The 16200-nt window shown below is 28.2% G+C and overlaps 3 protein-coding genes across 4 annotated transcripts; 2 read left to right on the forward strand and 1 right to left on the reverse strand.

Annotated features, from left to right (window-relative positions):
• Positions 1-546: 546 nt before the first annotated feature.
• On the forward strand, positions 547-3624 carry OCT59_022155 (uncharacterized protein; the record flags this gene model as incomplete). The annotated part of the gene is made up of 7 exons (XM_066144641.1): positions 547-844; positions 937-998; positions 1097-1165; positions 1239-1358; positions 1439-2983; positions 3046-3189; positions 3266-3624. 7 exons carry the CDS (start codon positions 547-549, stop codon positions 3467-3469), a joined length of 2442 nt encoding a protein of 813 aa, XP_066006083.1. The 3' UTR covers positions 3470-3624.
• Positions 3625-3874: 250 nt separating this feature from the next.
• On the forward strand, positions 3875-11868 carry OCT59_022156 (uncharacterized protein; the record flags this gene model as incomplete). Of its 2 annotated transcripts, none has more annotated exons than XM_066144642.1 (22): positions 3875-4096; positions 4163-5171; positions 5255-5525; positions 5591-6221; positions 6294-7169; positions 7246-7651; positions 7721-7778; positions 7862-8041; positions 8115-8428; positions 8502-8700; positions 8767-8919; positions 8994-9183; positions 9253-9414; positions 9486-9777; positions 9862-10120; positions 10184-10276; positions 10343-10480; positions 10547-10609; positions 10679-10799; positions 10880-11115; positions 11194-11317; positions 11404-11868. In XM_066144642.1, the coding sequence occupies 22 exons, from the start codon at positions 4066-4068 to the stop codon at positions 11577-11579; spliced, it is 5982 nt and encodes a 1993-aa protein (XP_066006084.1). In that variant the 3' UTR covers positions 11580-11868. The 2 variants fall into 2 exon arrangements, with proteins under 2 accessions (XP_066006084.1, XP_066006085.1); XM_066144643.1 differs by having other exon boundaries at positions 3905-4100; positions 5591-6230.
• On the reverse strand, positions 11787-15976 carry OCT59_022157 (uncharacterized protein; the record flags this gene model as incomplete). Its single annotated transcript, XM_025314216.2, has 9 exons — positions 11787-12252; positions 12337-13654; positions 13761-13819; positions 13895-14155; positions 14229-14467; positions 14562-15135; positions 15220-15417; positions 15502-15714; positions 15829-15976. 9 exons carry the CDS (start codon positions 15974-15976, stop codon positions 12026-12028), a joined length of 3237 nt encoding a protein of 1078 aa, XP_025185605.1. The 3' UTR covers positions 11787-12025.
• Positions 15977-16200: the final 224 nt, after the last annotated feature.

The following is a 16200-nucleotide window of genomic DNA, read 5'->3' on the forward strand; positions in this document are numbered from 1 at the left end:
ATAATCAAAAACGATACAACAGTTTGTACAACTAACTTCTATAATCAAAAAGCATCACCTCCTTAATCAAAAACGATATATTTGCGTAAAAAATAAATAAAAAAGTTTCAAAATCTTATGTCAATATTTCTAATTCGGATATATTAAATGCATGTCAAACATGTGACCGAAAATTTTTTTGTTACTCTTTACTTAAAATAGTAAAATGTGCCTTAATTTTTTTTTTGAATTAGGGGTAAAATAGCACGCGGTTTAATTTTTTAATAATATAAATATTTTTTATTTTCATTCTCCGTTAAAAATTAAATACATGTATCTTTAGATTTTTTTTTATTATTTATATATATGATTTTTTCATTAAATAATGAATTATTTTCTTCGATAATTGATAATAGTATATATGTGATAAATTCTCGTTATAATTTCACTATTCAATTCGCGTCTTTAATTTTTATAAGTATCCATTGACCATATCTAAGGATAATAATTAATTAGCTGAATTATCAAATCCGAATTGAATCAGTGAAAGATAATAAGTAATTGATAATGGCAAAACCTCAAATTAAAAAGAGATTTTCATTCTTCAGTTCTACACAAAAGTCTCCACCATTATCACCACAAAATTTATATAATAATACATCATCATATTTTCTATCACAAGAAATACGTGATGATAATAATCCAACAACAGATGATATACGTATATCAATTGAAAATTTAGAAAAACTCGTTTTGGCTGCTGATGAATATAGAGATTATGTAAATAAATTAAGTAAAATCTCTAAAAATTTTAGTAAATGTTTGAAAGATTATAGTAATTGTAAGGGAATTGATAAATCTTATGGTATGTTTTTTCATAAATAACAATTTTATAATTTGATATATTAATATTAAATCGATATATATATGTACACTTTTTTCCTTTTTTTTTAAAAGTTCAATGCATTCAGTTTACATCGCAATTTTATGAACATCACGCGGAAATTCAAGCTAAATTGGTAAGTCGTATTTTTTTTGTTAAAATAATGTTTTATTATATTCTATAAAAGAGAAATTAATAAGTTTATATATATCTGATATATATACATTCAATTAGAACAAGGCTTTACAAAAAGAGTTTGAAACATTACAAAAATTCTGGGATAGGTATTCTAAAAAAGTTGAAGTAAGTAAATTTCATTTTATAACAAATGCTAACAATGAAATAATAATAACAATGCCAATTTCATTTATTGTAGAAAGATGAAAAAGCTCATAACGATTATGTCGGAGATTTAGACAAGCAAATAAAGAAAATTAGTAAAGATCATGAAAAGAAGAGTAAAAAAGAAAATAAATACGCTTTAGAATCTCACGATGTAAGTCTATTCAATATGTTTTAGGTCCAAAAATTTTCTGATTTCTAAATATAGTCTTCCTGTTTTGACATATCAAAAAGAAATATATTGCTTCATTGACTTCCATTGGTTCAGATATTGCACGTGCACGAACAGAATACGCTGAAGAAGTAATGAAAAGAGAAAAACATACTCATTCTGTAATATCACAAGTCGTTTGTAGATTTATTGAAGGTCAATTCGCTTCATTTAATGATTCATTAAAGAAATGCGGACCAAGTATTACAAAAGTAAAAGAATGGGCATCCTTTGCTGGACAAGACGCATGTATTCCTTCACAGTTAAATCTTGATAGCTTTTTAGAAATGCAAACTATGACTGAAAGTGATATTAGTAATGATGAATTAGTATCTTCTGAAAAACAACCACGAAAATCTCCAAATAAAATATCACAGTCTATAGCTTCAATTTCAGAATTGCAAAAAGCTGTTATGAATAATAAATTACAAGAAACTGAACCATTAACAGAAGAATGTGAAAAGATAGAAGAAAATTTATCACCTCAAATTCCAATTACGTTAATTTCAGAAAAACCTTCAGATGATCATGATTTTTCAATATCTGTAGAAACCACCACTACTACTGTTGTAACTAATGTTAGTAAAAACACAAAAAATAGATCGACCATTCCTTCTGTGCCTCCGATTATTACTGCAACTACCGTAATTAATCCTCCAATTTCATCTACAAATGTCCCCAATTCAAAAGAAAAGCCATCTTCAACAAAAAATAAGCCATTGACACCAAATTTACTTTCTAGTTTATCAATAGGTATTCACGATGGTGATAATCCATTTTTTAGAGACGATGGCGGCAAAAAAATAACAGAAATGACGGATCTGATGGAGGATAAGGAAACGAAGCAAATTAAAACAATAATGATGATTGATAATCAAGGAAGTTCCATTCATAATGATGAAAAAGAAAGTTCTACAAAACTTGAAGAAAATAATATAGTTTCATTAACACCACCACCAATTTATGATAGATCACGAGATATTACTAAAAATGATAGATGGTCATCAAAAAAAGATCAATTAAAGAATGAAGACGAAATAAATAGTTTTCCAGTAAAAAATACGTTTCGTTTATCATTTATTGAAAATAATCCTGAAAATGGAGTTAATAATAATGATGAATCTCATGATATTGATGATAAAAGAATAGTGAATGAAAAAGAAATTCGGCCTACATCAAGTTTATCAAGTTTTGAAACAGAAAGACTTGTAAATTCTTTTCCTATCGATCTTCCTATAAGGCCAATACCACAAAACTGTCAGCTAAAGTCTAATTGTGGTCATGATCAGACAACAAATAATAATAAAGAGACGATTCTTCATCGACATTCAGATTCACTTCGAAATGATGTAGAAAAACATGTTGCAGTATGTAGGGAACCTGAGAATAAAGGCATGCGAGATGAATCTTATGTGACATATCCACCAACTCATTCGACAAAACAACAAAGGCAATATAACATTAATCCTAGGCGAGCATACACAGAATATCCTTTACCTAATAGACTTTCAGTTGCAGATATACGTGATCGTTTATTATCATCATTGAATGCAAACGAAAGAATATCGGTAAGGATATCTTTTAAGCCTTATCATAATTAAACAAAAAAGAATAACCCTTTTTTTTTTAGTCAACACGCTCAACGCATGATTTACCGAAACCAAAGCAAGGTTATGTAAATGAAGTAAAATCAAAATTTGGAGGCATTAATAATTCGAGAAATAATGACAATATTACTGTAATACCAAGATCTACTAGCTTCAAGGATGATATGGTAAGATTTGTTTTAAAAATATGTATATATATTTATTTATCTATTATTAATCTAACAATTTTTTTTTCTTCTATAGTATCTTGACCAAATCGAATGTTCAAAAGAAATTAATTCAGAATCTTCCAGTCAGTCTATAGTTAATGAACAATGTAATTGTCATAATTGCCAAGAAATTAGAAGAGTTATGAATATGAATGATGCAAGAAATCGTAATCATCATTTAAAAGATTCATTTTTACCCGATGATGATTTAACAACCTTTGGAAGAAATAATTATTAAATATATACATATGTGTTATATAGCCAAATGATTTATTCTTTGTAGATTATTTATTTAATACATGGGTATTATTTTATTATGTGGTTTAAAAATAAACTACTTATTAATTATTGTTCTATAATTCTTCTAATAAATAACATATTTATTGAAAATGCAAAAAAATATTAAGTAAAATTATTTTTGAAGCAAAAGAAAGAATTTATTAAGAATCTTTAAAAATTGCATTAATGTAGTAAAATCTAATATAAATATAAAATGATAAAGAGGTATTTAATCAAAATATTTTATTTTTTCAAATTGTAGATAAAATAAATTATATACTACTAGATCAGTAAATCAAACACATTGTGTCACGATTGATGTGATACAAAATCTCGACGGTTAACTGCTAGATGTTAGATAAGAAAAAAAGTATAAGATTTTAATAAATTAATAATGGCTTTTTTAGATAAAAGTAAAAGAGCTCCTAAAACACCAATAGCTATTGATCAATCATGGGTTAATATCTTACAACGCTATCTTTCTGATCATCCTTCAGAAGAATTACATGAAAGTATTCAAAAGGTTAAAGATTTATTATACGATAAAGAAGCTACATGGGAAAAGCAAAGTCAATATATAAAATCCGTAGGTGAGTATTATTTTGAAAAATTATTAAATTTAATCTTCACTAAATCATTTATTTTAAATTAGGAAAGACTTTACCATCAAAAAAAAGTAATTCTGGACAACAATCTTCATTATCATCACACTTTATAAATCAAATTGAGTCAATCCTTGAGCCTATAATATCAGGAATATATTTTTCTTCAATAACAACTTTAACAAACCGAATTTGTATCCCTATACTTGATTCATGTTATATGATATCAAATAGGAATTCATTTTGTAATCCCTCAATTCAGGATCAATCAAATAATAAAGAAAATAAAATGATTAAGGAGTTCGAACAAGAATATTCTCGTTATATCACTCTTGATAATTATACTACTCATTTATTCAGTCAAAAAGGCATGTCAATCTACATCACTTTAGATTTTCCATTAGGATTTTCAACCGTAGAAAAAAAGTTATTCGAAACTCTTCAATTTTTTAACGAATGTTTATCATTAATTATTCAAAATGTTAACAGGGAAGATGAACAAAAGAAGAAATCATCACCAGATCCATTATCGCTCGCTAAGCACATGCATGATGCGCAACACGTGATTAAAACTTTATTAGCTTTGCTCGCTAGATTTGATCAAAATTTGAGGCCTCAATTTGAATCTATTTGGAATGTTTTTGCTAGTGATTACAATATCAACAATGACAAAGAGGAAGTTGTTAATAAATTGGTTCCCGATTTGCTTAATGAATGTTTGGTAATTTGCTCTGATAATAATTATATTAAGGATGTAAGACAGTTGGCTGGAATGACTATGGCAGCAACTTTGAATTTATTGGGCTCATCACAATTTGTCAGTAAACAAGTCATGGTCATGTTTTTTGCTTCTTTAAATAATGAAGAAAACCAACATGATTCAGATTTTATGGATCATTTGGGTGTTAAAATACCAGCTATCTTATTCAAGGAAACTGAATGGAATGGTGGTGACCCCCTAATGTTACCAATTTGTCGCGGTTTATTATCAAATTTGGATAGAAAAGTTTTAATTTTCCCTTTATCTGGAAAATTTCAGTTTAAAATCTCAATATTAAGGTTTCTTTGGTGTACTCTTTTTTTTATAAATAAGGAAATATATATCATGTTTCCCGATTTTGACTTCATTTTTTTTTATTTAGATCAAATGATTCAAATCCAAAAACTCTTCACCATATATTATTCCTGAGCATAGCAAATTTTTGTGATAATGCTCTGAATTCACAAACAAAAGTTTTAGCATTTGAAACTATGGGATTATGGCTTCAGGAAACAGAAAATACTTTAAGAAATGATGAGACTAGTAAACTTTATGACAATAATAATTCAATACTTAATTCGGAAGTTTTAGAAAAATTGATGTCATATGTTTTGGACAACTGGGAAGATCCTGTAGATGCTATTCAGTTTAAGGTAATTACAGATTTTCAATTATTTTTTTTACAATAAAAATGTAATATAGCTTTTATTGTTAATAGGTGAAGACAATATTTGAGAAATTACTGGATATTATAAGCCTAAAGAGCCAGCTTGAGCAATCTGCAGAATTTTACAATGATTATCTTGTAAATTTACTCAACCAATTATTAATAATGGATCAATATCGCAAAGTGAAATATTCTTTATTATTGTTGTTATTACCTAGAGTTGGAACGGTTAAAATCTTATCAATTCAACCAGAGTTTGTTTCCAAGACATTGGAAGTATTGCATAATCTAGTTATCGCACCACGAGCTTCCGCGATGATGGTAACTTTTCTTGATTTACACCTAGAAGAATTATTTTCTTCCGAGTTCCGAGATATTACTATTAAAAAGGATGAAAAACGTGAGGAAATAGTAAACGAATGGATTGATCTATGGTTGACACCCATTTGTCAAGGTCTTTCCTCAAGTGATGATATTCTTCGCAAAAATATTGGTGCATTCATTCTTCAACCATTGTTTAAAGCAAAATCATCATCATTTTGGAGAATTATTGATATTCTGCAAAATAATAAGCATGGGAACGAATTTATAAATAATGAACGATATAGATTAAATGCACTAATAATGGTCTTAAAAGTGGGTAGATCACTGGATTTTGTTGACGGAAACATGTTTATTGAAAGTAAGCAAGGTACATAAATTTTATTAGTTTAAAATTTTCTCTTGATTATGTTATTTAATTTATATTCTTTAGATTCGATTGATACGAATCGTAAGAATATTCGATTGCAACTTCTTCGTGATGCAATTTATCATTTGGATTTAAATCTTCGAATTGATGTGCTTGGTTTAATATGTGAATCAAGAAAATTAACGAGTGAAATCACATCAACTGAGCTTGCACTGCTTAAATCCTTTTTCCAATTAAACCTGAATTCAACATCACCAGAATTTAGACAAAAACTATTTGGTCACTTGAACAAATTCTTCGCAAAACTTAGAGGCAATTTATATAATCAATGGAAAAATTATCAATCTCACATGAAATATGTGGAGAGCCATAAGGATTCGAGAACAGGAGATGCACATTCAGAAATAAAACAAAAGATTGATAATACTCGGAGTTTTTTGAATTGGCTTATAGAATTATTGACAGCTTCGCTTTACCCTGGGGCATCATTTCAAAGAGTTTCAAGCGCGCTTAAGACATTCGTTATATTAATTAAAACATTTGGCATCGAAAATACCCCATTGCCTGAAGGATTTGTAGCTCAACACTGCAGGACTCCCGAGTTTCCATTTCAATTATCCCTTGCATCAGCAAGGAATACTAAATTAATCTTGCATTGTCTTATGAATCCTTTTGATGAGAATCGTACATTAGCTTATGAAATTCTTCAGGAGTTTCCTTCACCATTACCAGGTATAGAGTCAAAAGATAACGTTCAGAAAATTTTGTTTTGGGCATTACAATCTATGACAAGTACAAGAGCTGGTGAAAGTGATAGTGGTGCAATGATTTTTCGATTAATTTTCTCCAAATATGTCTTGAATTTAAACCTTGATCTTGATGTCGAAATTAAGCAAAGTGAACGATTGGAAGATTATAAAAAAGTTGATATTCCTTCGAGTAAGAATTATCATCAATTGTTTTATTAATTTGTTAATCAATTAGACCTTAAAATAATTAATTTATATTTTTACAGTTAATTTCACAAGAAAACTTTTTTCTCTATTAAAGAAGCAAATTAACATCGCTTCTGAGAATTTATTGCTTGCCTCACAAAAGTTTCCGATGCATGGAACTTTATTAGCATTACAATACATCTTTAAGGAATTGGATTATAATTCTTTAGAAGTAAAAAATAATCTTGAAGAATGGCGAGATACTCACAGTCATGCTATAAGTCTGATTAACAAGGTTTGCCAGATAGTTTTAGAAGTTCTATCAAATCCTTCTCCAGAAGGAAATGTACCGGCATCATTTCAAGAAATGGAAGAAATGATTGATGAATTAGTATTAAACTTGGATGAAGACCCTGACAGAGAAGAAGGAGGTCCAAAACACCAAGTCATTCTTAGTTGTTGTTGGAGAGCTGTGAAAGAGGCAAGGTAAGTAGTAATTGTTTCTTTTTTTTTCGTGTTTATGTCATATAATATTAATATTGCAAAATTTTATAGTTCTCTTCTTGCCATAATTTTATCAAGAGCCCCAATATCTGTTAGTTTGGAAACCAATGTATGTAATCCGCATTTAAACAATGCCACATAATTGTGATATTATTTTATGCATTTCATTAACTAGCTTCATTTTTTGTATAGTTTTCTATACTTGATTATGAGAAAATACGTAAAGGTGGTGATCTGTTTCGGACACTTTTGACTTCGATACGTCATCGTGGAGCATTTTCTGCTGTATATCCTGGTTACGTGGCTGTCTGTTCTCGACTTTTAAGTTCATCACAAGTTAAATTTGTAGAGTTGCCCAAAATGTGGTTAGAGGTAAATTAAAATGGTTAAAGTAATGAATGTATAAACATTAGTAACCCCCTTTGATATAAAATCCACATATTAGGATAACATTAATAACATTATGGCCAATTCAGTTTCAATTACACGTAGAAGCGCTGGACTTCCATTATGTATTTTAGCTATTATCAGTGGCGAACCTAGCAACTGTAAAGTTCTGCTTCCTTGGACAATAAAAACTCTTATCGAGATAGGATCACAAGCTCCTTCAGACGATTTTGATCAAACCATTGACTCACATCAGGTCCATGCTTTTAATATATTGAGATCAATTTTTATGGATGCTAAACTTGGAACTGATGTTCTACCATATGTTTCTGATGGATTTATATTAGCAATCAAAGGATTCTCTTCACCAAGGTTTTGTTATATGACTGCGAATTTCTTTATTGTTTAATATTAAATTAGACCTAAATATAAAATACAATTCCAGTTGGGCTGTCAGGAATTGCTCAGTCATGCTGTTTTCTACTTTATTACAAAGGACATTTGGTGTAAGAAAAACAAAAGATGAATATCATTCAATTAATAAATTAACCAGAAGAGAATTCTTTTCAAGGTTTCCTCAACTTTATCCATTTTTGTTGGATGAACTAAAAATTGCCGTGGATCAATTGATTAAATCAACCAAAGTAATTATTCGATATTGTACTTTCTTTACATATTTAAGTTTATGTTATATATTAATGTCTTAATAGGTATCTCAATCTACAGTTCACCCGGGTCTTTATCCTATCCTTACTCTTTTATCAAGGCTTCACCCTTCTTTGATGGATGGTTCTAGTTCTGTACTGACTATGAATCCATTTGTATCACTGGTTTTATCTTGTTCTTCTTCACCCATTCACAAGGTATTTATACTTTTTGTTTTGAGACAAATTTATAAAACCAATAAATCATTTTAAAAATTTCATTATATCTTTAGACAAGGGAAATTGCAGCAAGAGCAATTGTTCCATTAATTCCATCAAATGATCTCATTGTAACTTGTTCTAAGTTAATAAATGAGAGTGTTATGTCTAATCAAAATGAATTGCATGGAAGATTAATTCAAGTTCAATATTTATTACGTGGACACTTAAGAAGCAACGTTGCTAATTTTGATATAATGAAAGGTAATTTACGTGTTACTATGCTATTATTCAAATTTATCTTTTAATGTGTCTGATTTGAGAAATTTTCAGATTTTTTAGTTAACATGCCTCCTATCTTCAAGTCGAAGATTTATTTTGCATTTAAAAATAATTCTTGTAATATTACAAGATATTTATATTTGGATATATTATATGAATTTGTAATTGATGGGAATTGGATATTTATTGAGCAAAATGAGGAAAAACGTCTAGGTAATTAGAATGTTGATTCCTTAAGTAAAATTACTAAAATGCTTATATTAACTTTTACCATTATAAAATAGAATTAATAGTATTAATGGAAGATAATTTTCTTGAACTAAGACAGCTCATATTTGATATGTCACTTTCCGATATGAGATCCATCAATAAAAATCAAGATATATATGAAGTTGGTTATTATCTTGTACGTCAACAAATGACAAGAATTATAATTAAGTCTCTTACTAGTCAAGATAATTCTGAACACTCGTCAATAATTATTGATATTTTAAGCGATTCAGACTATGAAGTGAGGCTTGTCGGCTTAGAAATGCTTATAGCTTTTTTTAATTCAAGTAAATACAGGGAAATTTGGTAAGTGTAGTATTATGTTGTACTGAATATTCGGAACATGTAAACAAAACAATTAAAGTTTTTCCTAAATTATTATTTTAATAGCATTGACAAACTAATGCTTCAATGTAAAATAATTAAAATGATATTTCAAGAGGAACCTTATCAAAATTGTTTTCAACGAGCGGTTGAATTACTTACTTTGATTGATTCAGAAAATCCATTTCCAAAATTAATTTCTAATAATTCTTTGGATTTTGGGTTAGAGGAGTTCTGGAAAAAATTGCTTAATTATATGGAACATGTAGAAAGTTCAACCAAAACCGAAGCTATTTTACCACTTCTCGGATCTTTATTGTCACAAGTATTTATCATAAAAAAAAGTCCTTTATGTTGAAAATATTCTTATATTACTTTTTATTAACAGATTTGGCAAGATGATTCACTTCCTGGAAACTTTAAATCAGAAAGTCTTAATCAATGGTGCAAATATATAGAAAAGAATACCAAACCAGAAGTTGTAAGTAATATTATTAAATATCATAATTTGCGTATAATGTTTATTTATTACCAATTCTATTAATAGACCCTGACATTACGTGAAGCTACAACAGCATCTTTGAAGTTATTTAGTATATATTTATTCAAGGAACCTAATCTTTTTAAAAATGAAGATACTCAACAAATTATAACACTATATTTAGTTTTAGTTCGACTTGCACAGGTAATTAATTCGAGTAAATAATGATTAAATGTATAAATTATTTGATACTGATTTTTGGTTTTTTAGGATGATGATATAGATTTGCGTCATAGTGCAGCTTTGATGATATCGGAAGCAAGCGGATTAGAGGCAAGTATTATTAAATAAACAACTAAATATGAATATACAATAATCGATCATATTTTTTAATTAATATAGGCACCAGTAGACTGTGATCGTGCACGTGAAATATGTTTCGAATATATGACAAAATCGTATTCAAAGTCACTTTATTTATATGTATCATTACTTCAAACAATTACTGGTAGTGATAAACCTGGTAATTTAAATAACAATTTCTTAATTTCTTTTATCATTTATAATATACATATCTAAACGTATAATAATAATATTTTGCAGATGAAGTAATTAATGCTGAAACAAATCCGATAAGAATTTTATTTGTTGTAGAGAATCCAAACATCTATAAAGAAGATTTGATCGATATTCAATTAGCATATAAACATCTAAAATTTGCCTTTAATAAGGAAGGTAATGTTTTGGATTTTCCTGATGCTTTTAAACGTGATGTTCCAATGTTTGCTGTTGAACAATTACGGAAAATTTGCGTATTATTAAAAGATAATGAAGTAAAGGCAAGTAAATTAAACTAATTTATTATGAATTTTATTTTTGAACTAATTTAATTAAATGTTATTGTAATTTTTTATTAGAACCAAAATAATGGAATTTTGGGATTCACTTCACGTCCTACAATATTTATTGTAGTTTACAGAGTAATTATTACAGTGTTAGTAATGATGGAGATAGCATCAAACAAACAAGTAATCATAAAAGGTATGTAAAAGATTTTTATCACTTCTATATTATTAAATCAAATTTTAAAAAATTAACCAAAAATTTTTATCATCATTTAATTTAAGAAATAAAATCATTAATAAATGAATTAGTAGAAGATAAAATTCAATTACATCCATTATTGAATGATATTTTATTTGAAGGATTTAATCATCATTTTGATGATGATAGTAAAATTATAATTAATAATGATGAAAAGTTTGAAAAAGAATTTGAAAGATTATTTCTTCTATCGAGTTAATGGATCATAAATATATAATATATATATATATATTAATGGGTTTGGGACTGTTGGATGTTTATGTAGAAGTAATAATCTACTAATACTTTTCCTTTAAGGATTGAATAATTACTAGTGTTTATAGTTGTCTAGGCTGTAGTTATTTATATATTTTAATTTATTAGTGGAACACGTATCTTTTTTAAAAAATTCATAATGCAAAAGATTTTACTATTTTGAAAAAAAAAAATTTTCGCACCAATGCTTTTATTATATATATAAAATAATAATAATATTATACGTACAGTATATATAGTACAAATTTAAGATAATTTTTGCAATTACAGAATTTTTTACTTATTTATATATAAATGAGTTTTTTTTGTTATTATTGTTACATATATTTGCACTTCTAAGATGCTAGCTACTTTAACTTTTAAAATCTCAATATATTACTATTAGATTACTTATTTCCTCTTAATACGTTGACTCTTTCTTTCTTCAATACTTGCTAATCTCCTTGCATTAAGATATTCTTCATCAAATTGATGTTCAATATATTCTTTAAATGGAGGCATCACTCGAATCCAGTAATCAATTTCTGGAATAACTGATCTGTGCGCTTTCAACGTTCGGTATACTTTTTGTCGACTCGGGAACCAATGTTCATTGTCAACAAATCTTGCGAGTTTTTCTACAAAAAATGATAATATATTTATTAATTTCATAAAATTAATTGATAAAAACAAAAAAGCATCATTCTAAATAAATAAATTACCAGGATCATCTGGGTTCGTTGGTTTATCTACAAACAAAGTAACGCCTTGCCATTTTCCTGAAATTACCATTTCGATTTTTTCTTTGGCTAAGGACATACCTGTTTTTTGCAATGCTTTAAGTATTTGTCCATATACACTAGACCCTCTAAATTTTACATCCACTAACAAAAGACCAGCTGCTTCCTCAATTTTATCAACCTGCCAGAATTTAAGACCAATAGCACTATTTTTTCCTTGCGTAAAAGTGCTTATTATATCATTGGTTTTCCTTTTCAAATTACTAGAAACATATTCATCAAATTGAGTAGAAAGTAGTTTATCTGCAGTGTCTTCTGAGAACGGTTCATAATATTTAGGTGGATCAGCTTCAACGGCTTCACGCCTAACTGAATTTTGTCGATGTAAGAATGACTGTAAGAAAGTTGCTAGGATAACTTTAGAGCTATATGTATCAAAGAAAGCATCGGCAAGGGGTGTTTGTCCTTCTATGAATATAAATTCTGAATTATCTAATGATACATTTGGATTTGCAAGTGTTGATTCTAAAATTTTGTTATATCGCAAAATAATCTCTACGAATAAATTGACAGCCTTTTTAATTTTGGCGATTATAGTTAACGCATAATCTGAAATTTGATATGTATTAGAATCATAAAATGTTTGTTTGACCGTTGGTAATTCAGGCACATCTTTCATATCTTTATTCGTTGGTTCTTCCTTATTAGTTTCAACTTTGATACCTGAATCAGAAAGAGCTTTTTCAAATGCAGCCGTGTAATGAATGTTTGTATTATTATCTGATGCTAAAGCCTTAAAATATTCAGTATAACTTTTTTCAAATTCCTCAACGGGTTCATTTATATAAACCTTTTGATTAACACCTAAAACCTTGGCGATATCTTCCATACTTTCTTCGATATCTTGCCATTTGTTTAACCTTCTACGAATGGTTTCTTCGATCAAAGATTTTAATAGATCTCCTTGTAACCATCTTTGTACATCTTGTGCACTAACATCTCCACATCTTAAAGCACACAATAAATGACCAAGAAATACTAAATTATTCGGAACATGTTCAATTGTACGATTTGCTGGATTCTCTATGTAATTTTTAAAGAGTTTCTTATTATCCTCACGAAGGGCGCTGGATTGTTTGTAAATCGCGTCACACGTTTCCAAGATCCATTTTGCCTGACGTCTCTTAAACTCCGATGATGTGTCGCCAAGTGCTCTAGACAATACCAAATAAGGAACAGTGGAGATTTGACTATAAGCATAACCGAATATATCAAGAGTAACCAAATATCCCATTATAGGCTATTATAATTATCATTATTATTGTTGTTATTTGAAAAAAAAATAAGGAGTTAATGCCTAGATTTGAAAATAAAATTTTATTATTATTAAATTATATAATCATTACCTTAATTTTTTCACGAGCTATTGACCAATGTTTTTCATTAATGTATAATGGAAGAATTCCTATTATAAAAATAAACAATCAATCTATTGAGGTATTTGTTAACATTAACCAAGTAAAAATAGACAAATGCAAACCTGTTATGTTTTCGCGAGCTAACCCTTTAAAAATACTAGCAGAAATTGATTCTTTTTGGAATCCACCATGAACTGATTCAACACTAGATTTATCATTCAACGCGAAAGTGACCGAATTTAAGAAAGCTCCTGAACTCATTAATGTTTGGTTTATTTTTTTGATTGAGATTTGAGATGGATCCGCTATAGCAGCTTCAGAACGCCCAACGTCAAGAGTTAAGCACATACACTCGCCCTCTTTCATGACTTCAATGTAATTATCTATTTTTGTTGAAAAAAAACTTATTAGATAACAAATAATTATAAAGTAAAACCACTTGATTATTAATATTACCTGTCGAAATTGTGCATGTATAGGTTTGCAAATTATCCTCTGATTCTTGATTCTCCAATTCAACAAAGTCTATTTTACTAACAATTTCTTCAATTTTCTTTTCAACTTCTTCCATTTTTTCAACGTTCCTAATGGCACGATCATCGAGTTTTTTCTTTAATCGTTGTTTTGTTATGTTTTTATACGCCAAATTATTAAAGTCGGCAATCTTTTGATTTGTCAGAGTTCCTTTTAATGCCCTATATTTTACATATTTTAATTTTAGTCTCAATACAATATTTATTCATTTTTTTTTTTCAAAAAAAAAGAAAAAAAGAACACTGAAAGACTTACTCTGACAATATATCTTTAAATTGAAGAATGGTACTTTTTGCATCCATACATTGTTGAATAAGTTCTCTTCGCGTAATTGATTTGGATTTGAAAGCACCTTGTAAAATATCATTTAATTTTTCATCATAATCATTTGCTTCCTGTGAAATTTCATTAAAACGTTGGCGTCGACTCTCATCATTCTTATTACTATTAATTATTTCATTTGTGAGACGTGTAATTTCAAATTGGATATATGGAATCGTTAACAATGTAGCCAAAGGATCGTCGGGTTGAACTTGAATTGGGTCAGTTTCAATATCAAAATTTTCTCCACTTTCTTTATCTTTGAAAATTGAAAATTTTCGACCTTTAATATTAGCGTTCTCATCAGTGAGAACCAACTTTCCACGACCATGAACATCAAATCCAGTAGGTAAGAATTCATCATCACTTATTTTTACATATAAAGTGCGGTCACTTAATTCCAATAATTCTAACGTGGTGTTCATTGTTGATTGAATATCTCCCGAAGATTGTACATACTGAAAGTTTCCTTGTTTTGTACCAAGTTTTGTCAACCATGAAAGAAGTTCTATTACACAAATATAATAATGTCAAAGGAATTAATTAAATTAAATAAACAAATAAAAAAAAAGTTATGATAATATTTATTTACTGGCATCATGACTTCCGGTAAACCCAATTGAGTGAATTTCTGTAGAGAATCCGGTTTGAGCCAACGCGGTTTCAAGTTGTGATTTGACAGGGTCACTATATCCACCTTGCCCATCAGTAAAGAAGATTATTGCTAAATCTGAATCAATACCCTTTACTTCTTTAATAATACTTTCAAATACGGGATTAAAATCAGTTCCTAAATTAAAAAGAAATAAATAAAAAAAAAATATTTATTAATAAATAAAATAATATTATATTATAAAGAAATATTAATAATTACCTCCATAAGAGTTTATATCATCAAAATATTTTTTGATAGAACCATTACTCCATAATAGATTTGGATCATCGGCAAATTTTTTAACTTCACAAGTTGATTGAAAGAAAAAGCATGTAATATCCTTTTCAGCAAGTACATGACTTTCGAATAAACCTTCCATTAACTTGAGGATAGATGCTTTGGCCTGGGTCAATCCGGAACCAGCCATAGATCCTATATATAAAAAAATTCATGACAATGAAATAATTGGATTAATTAACGGGCAAAATAACGAATGAAATTAATGAAATTAGAAAATTATCGAGAAATGAAAAAAAAAATCTTTACCTGAAATATCAAGGATGATATATAGTTTGAGTTCACGTCTCTTCCCTTCGAACCATTTAGTAATCACGTCATCAGGTATTTTAAGAGAAACGATACTTTTATTATCAGAAAAATTATAAAATTTAACTTCTGATTGTTGAGTATCCATGATTTTAAAATTATTTTTTTCTTTTTTTTTTTTAATAAAAAAAGAAAGAAATTTAAGTATTATGTATGTATGGAAGTTGACCTTTATATAATAATGGCGTTATCTAACAAAAACGTGAGAAAGTAAATAATTTAACTGCGGAAAAATTTTCAACTAATAATAGCAATTTCGGAGTTACCTTTGATTATGCGCAGTACAAACAGTAAAATTTACAAATATTAGTT

This window comes from Rhizophagus irregularis, chromosome 31, assembly GCF_026210795.1.
Source record: "Rhizophagus irregularis chromosome 31, complete sequence".
NCBI lineage: Eukaryota > Fungi > Glomeromycota > Glomeromycetes > Glomerales > Glomeraceae > Rhizophagus > Rhizophagus irregularis.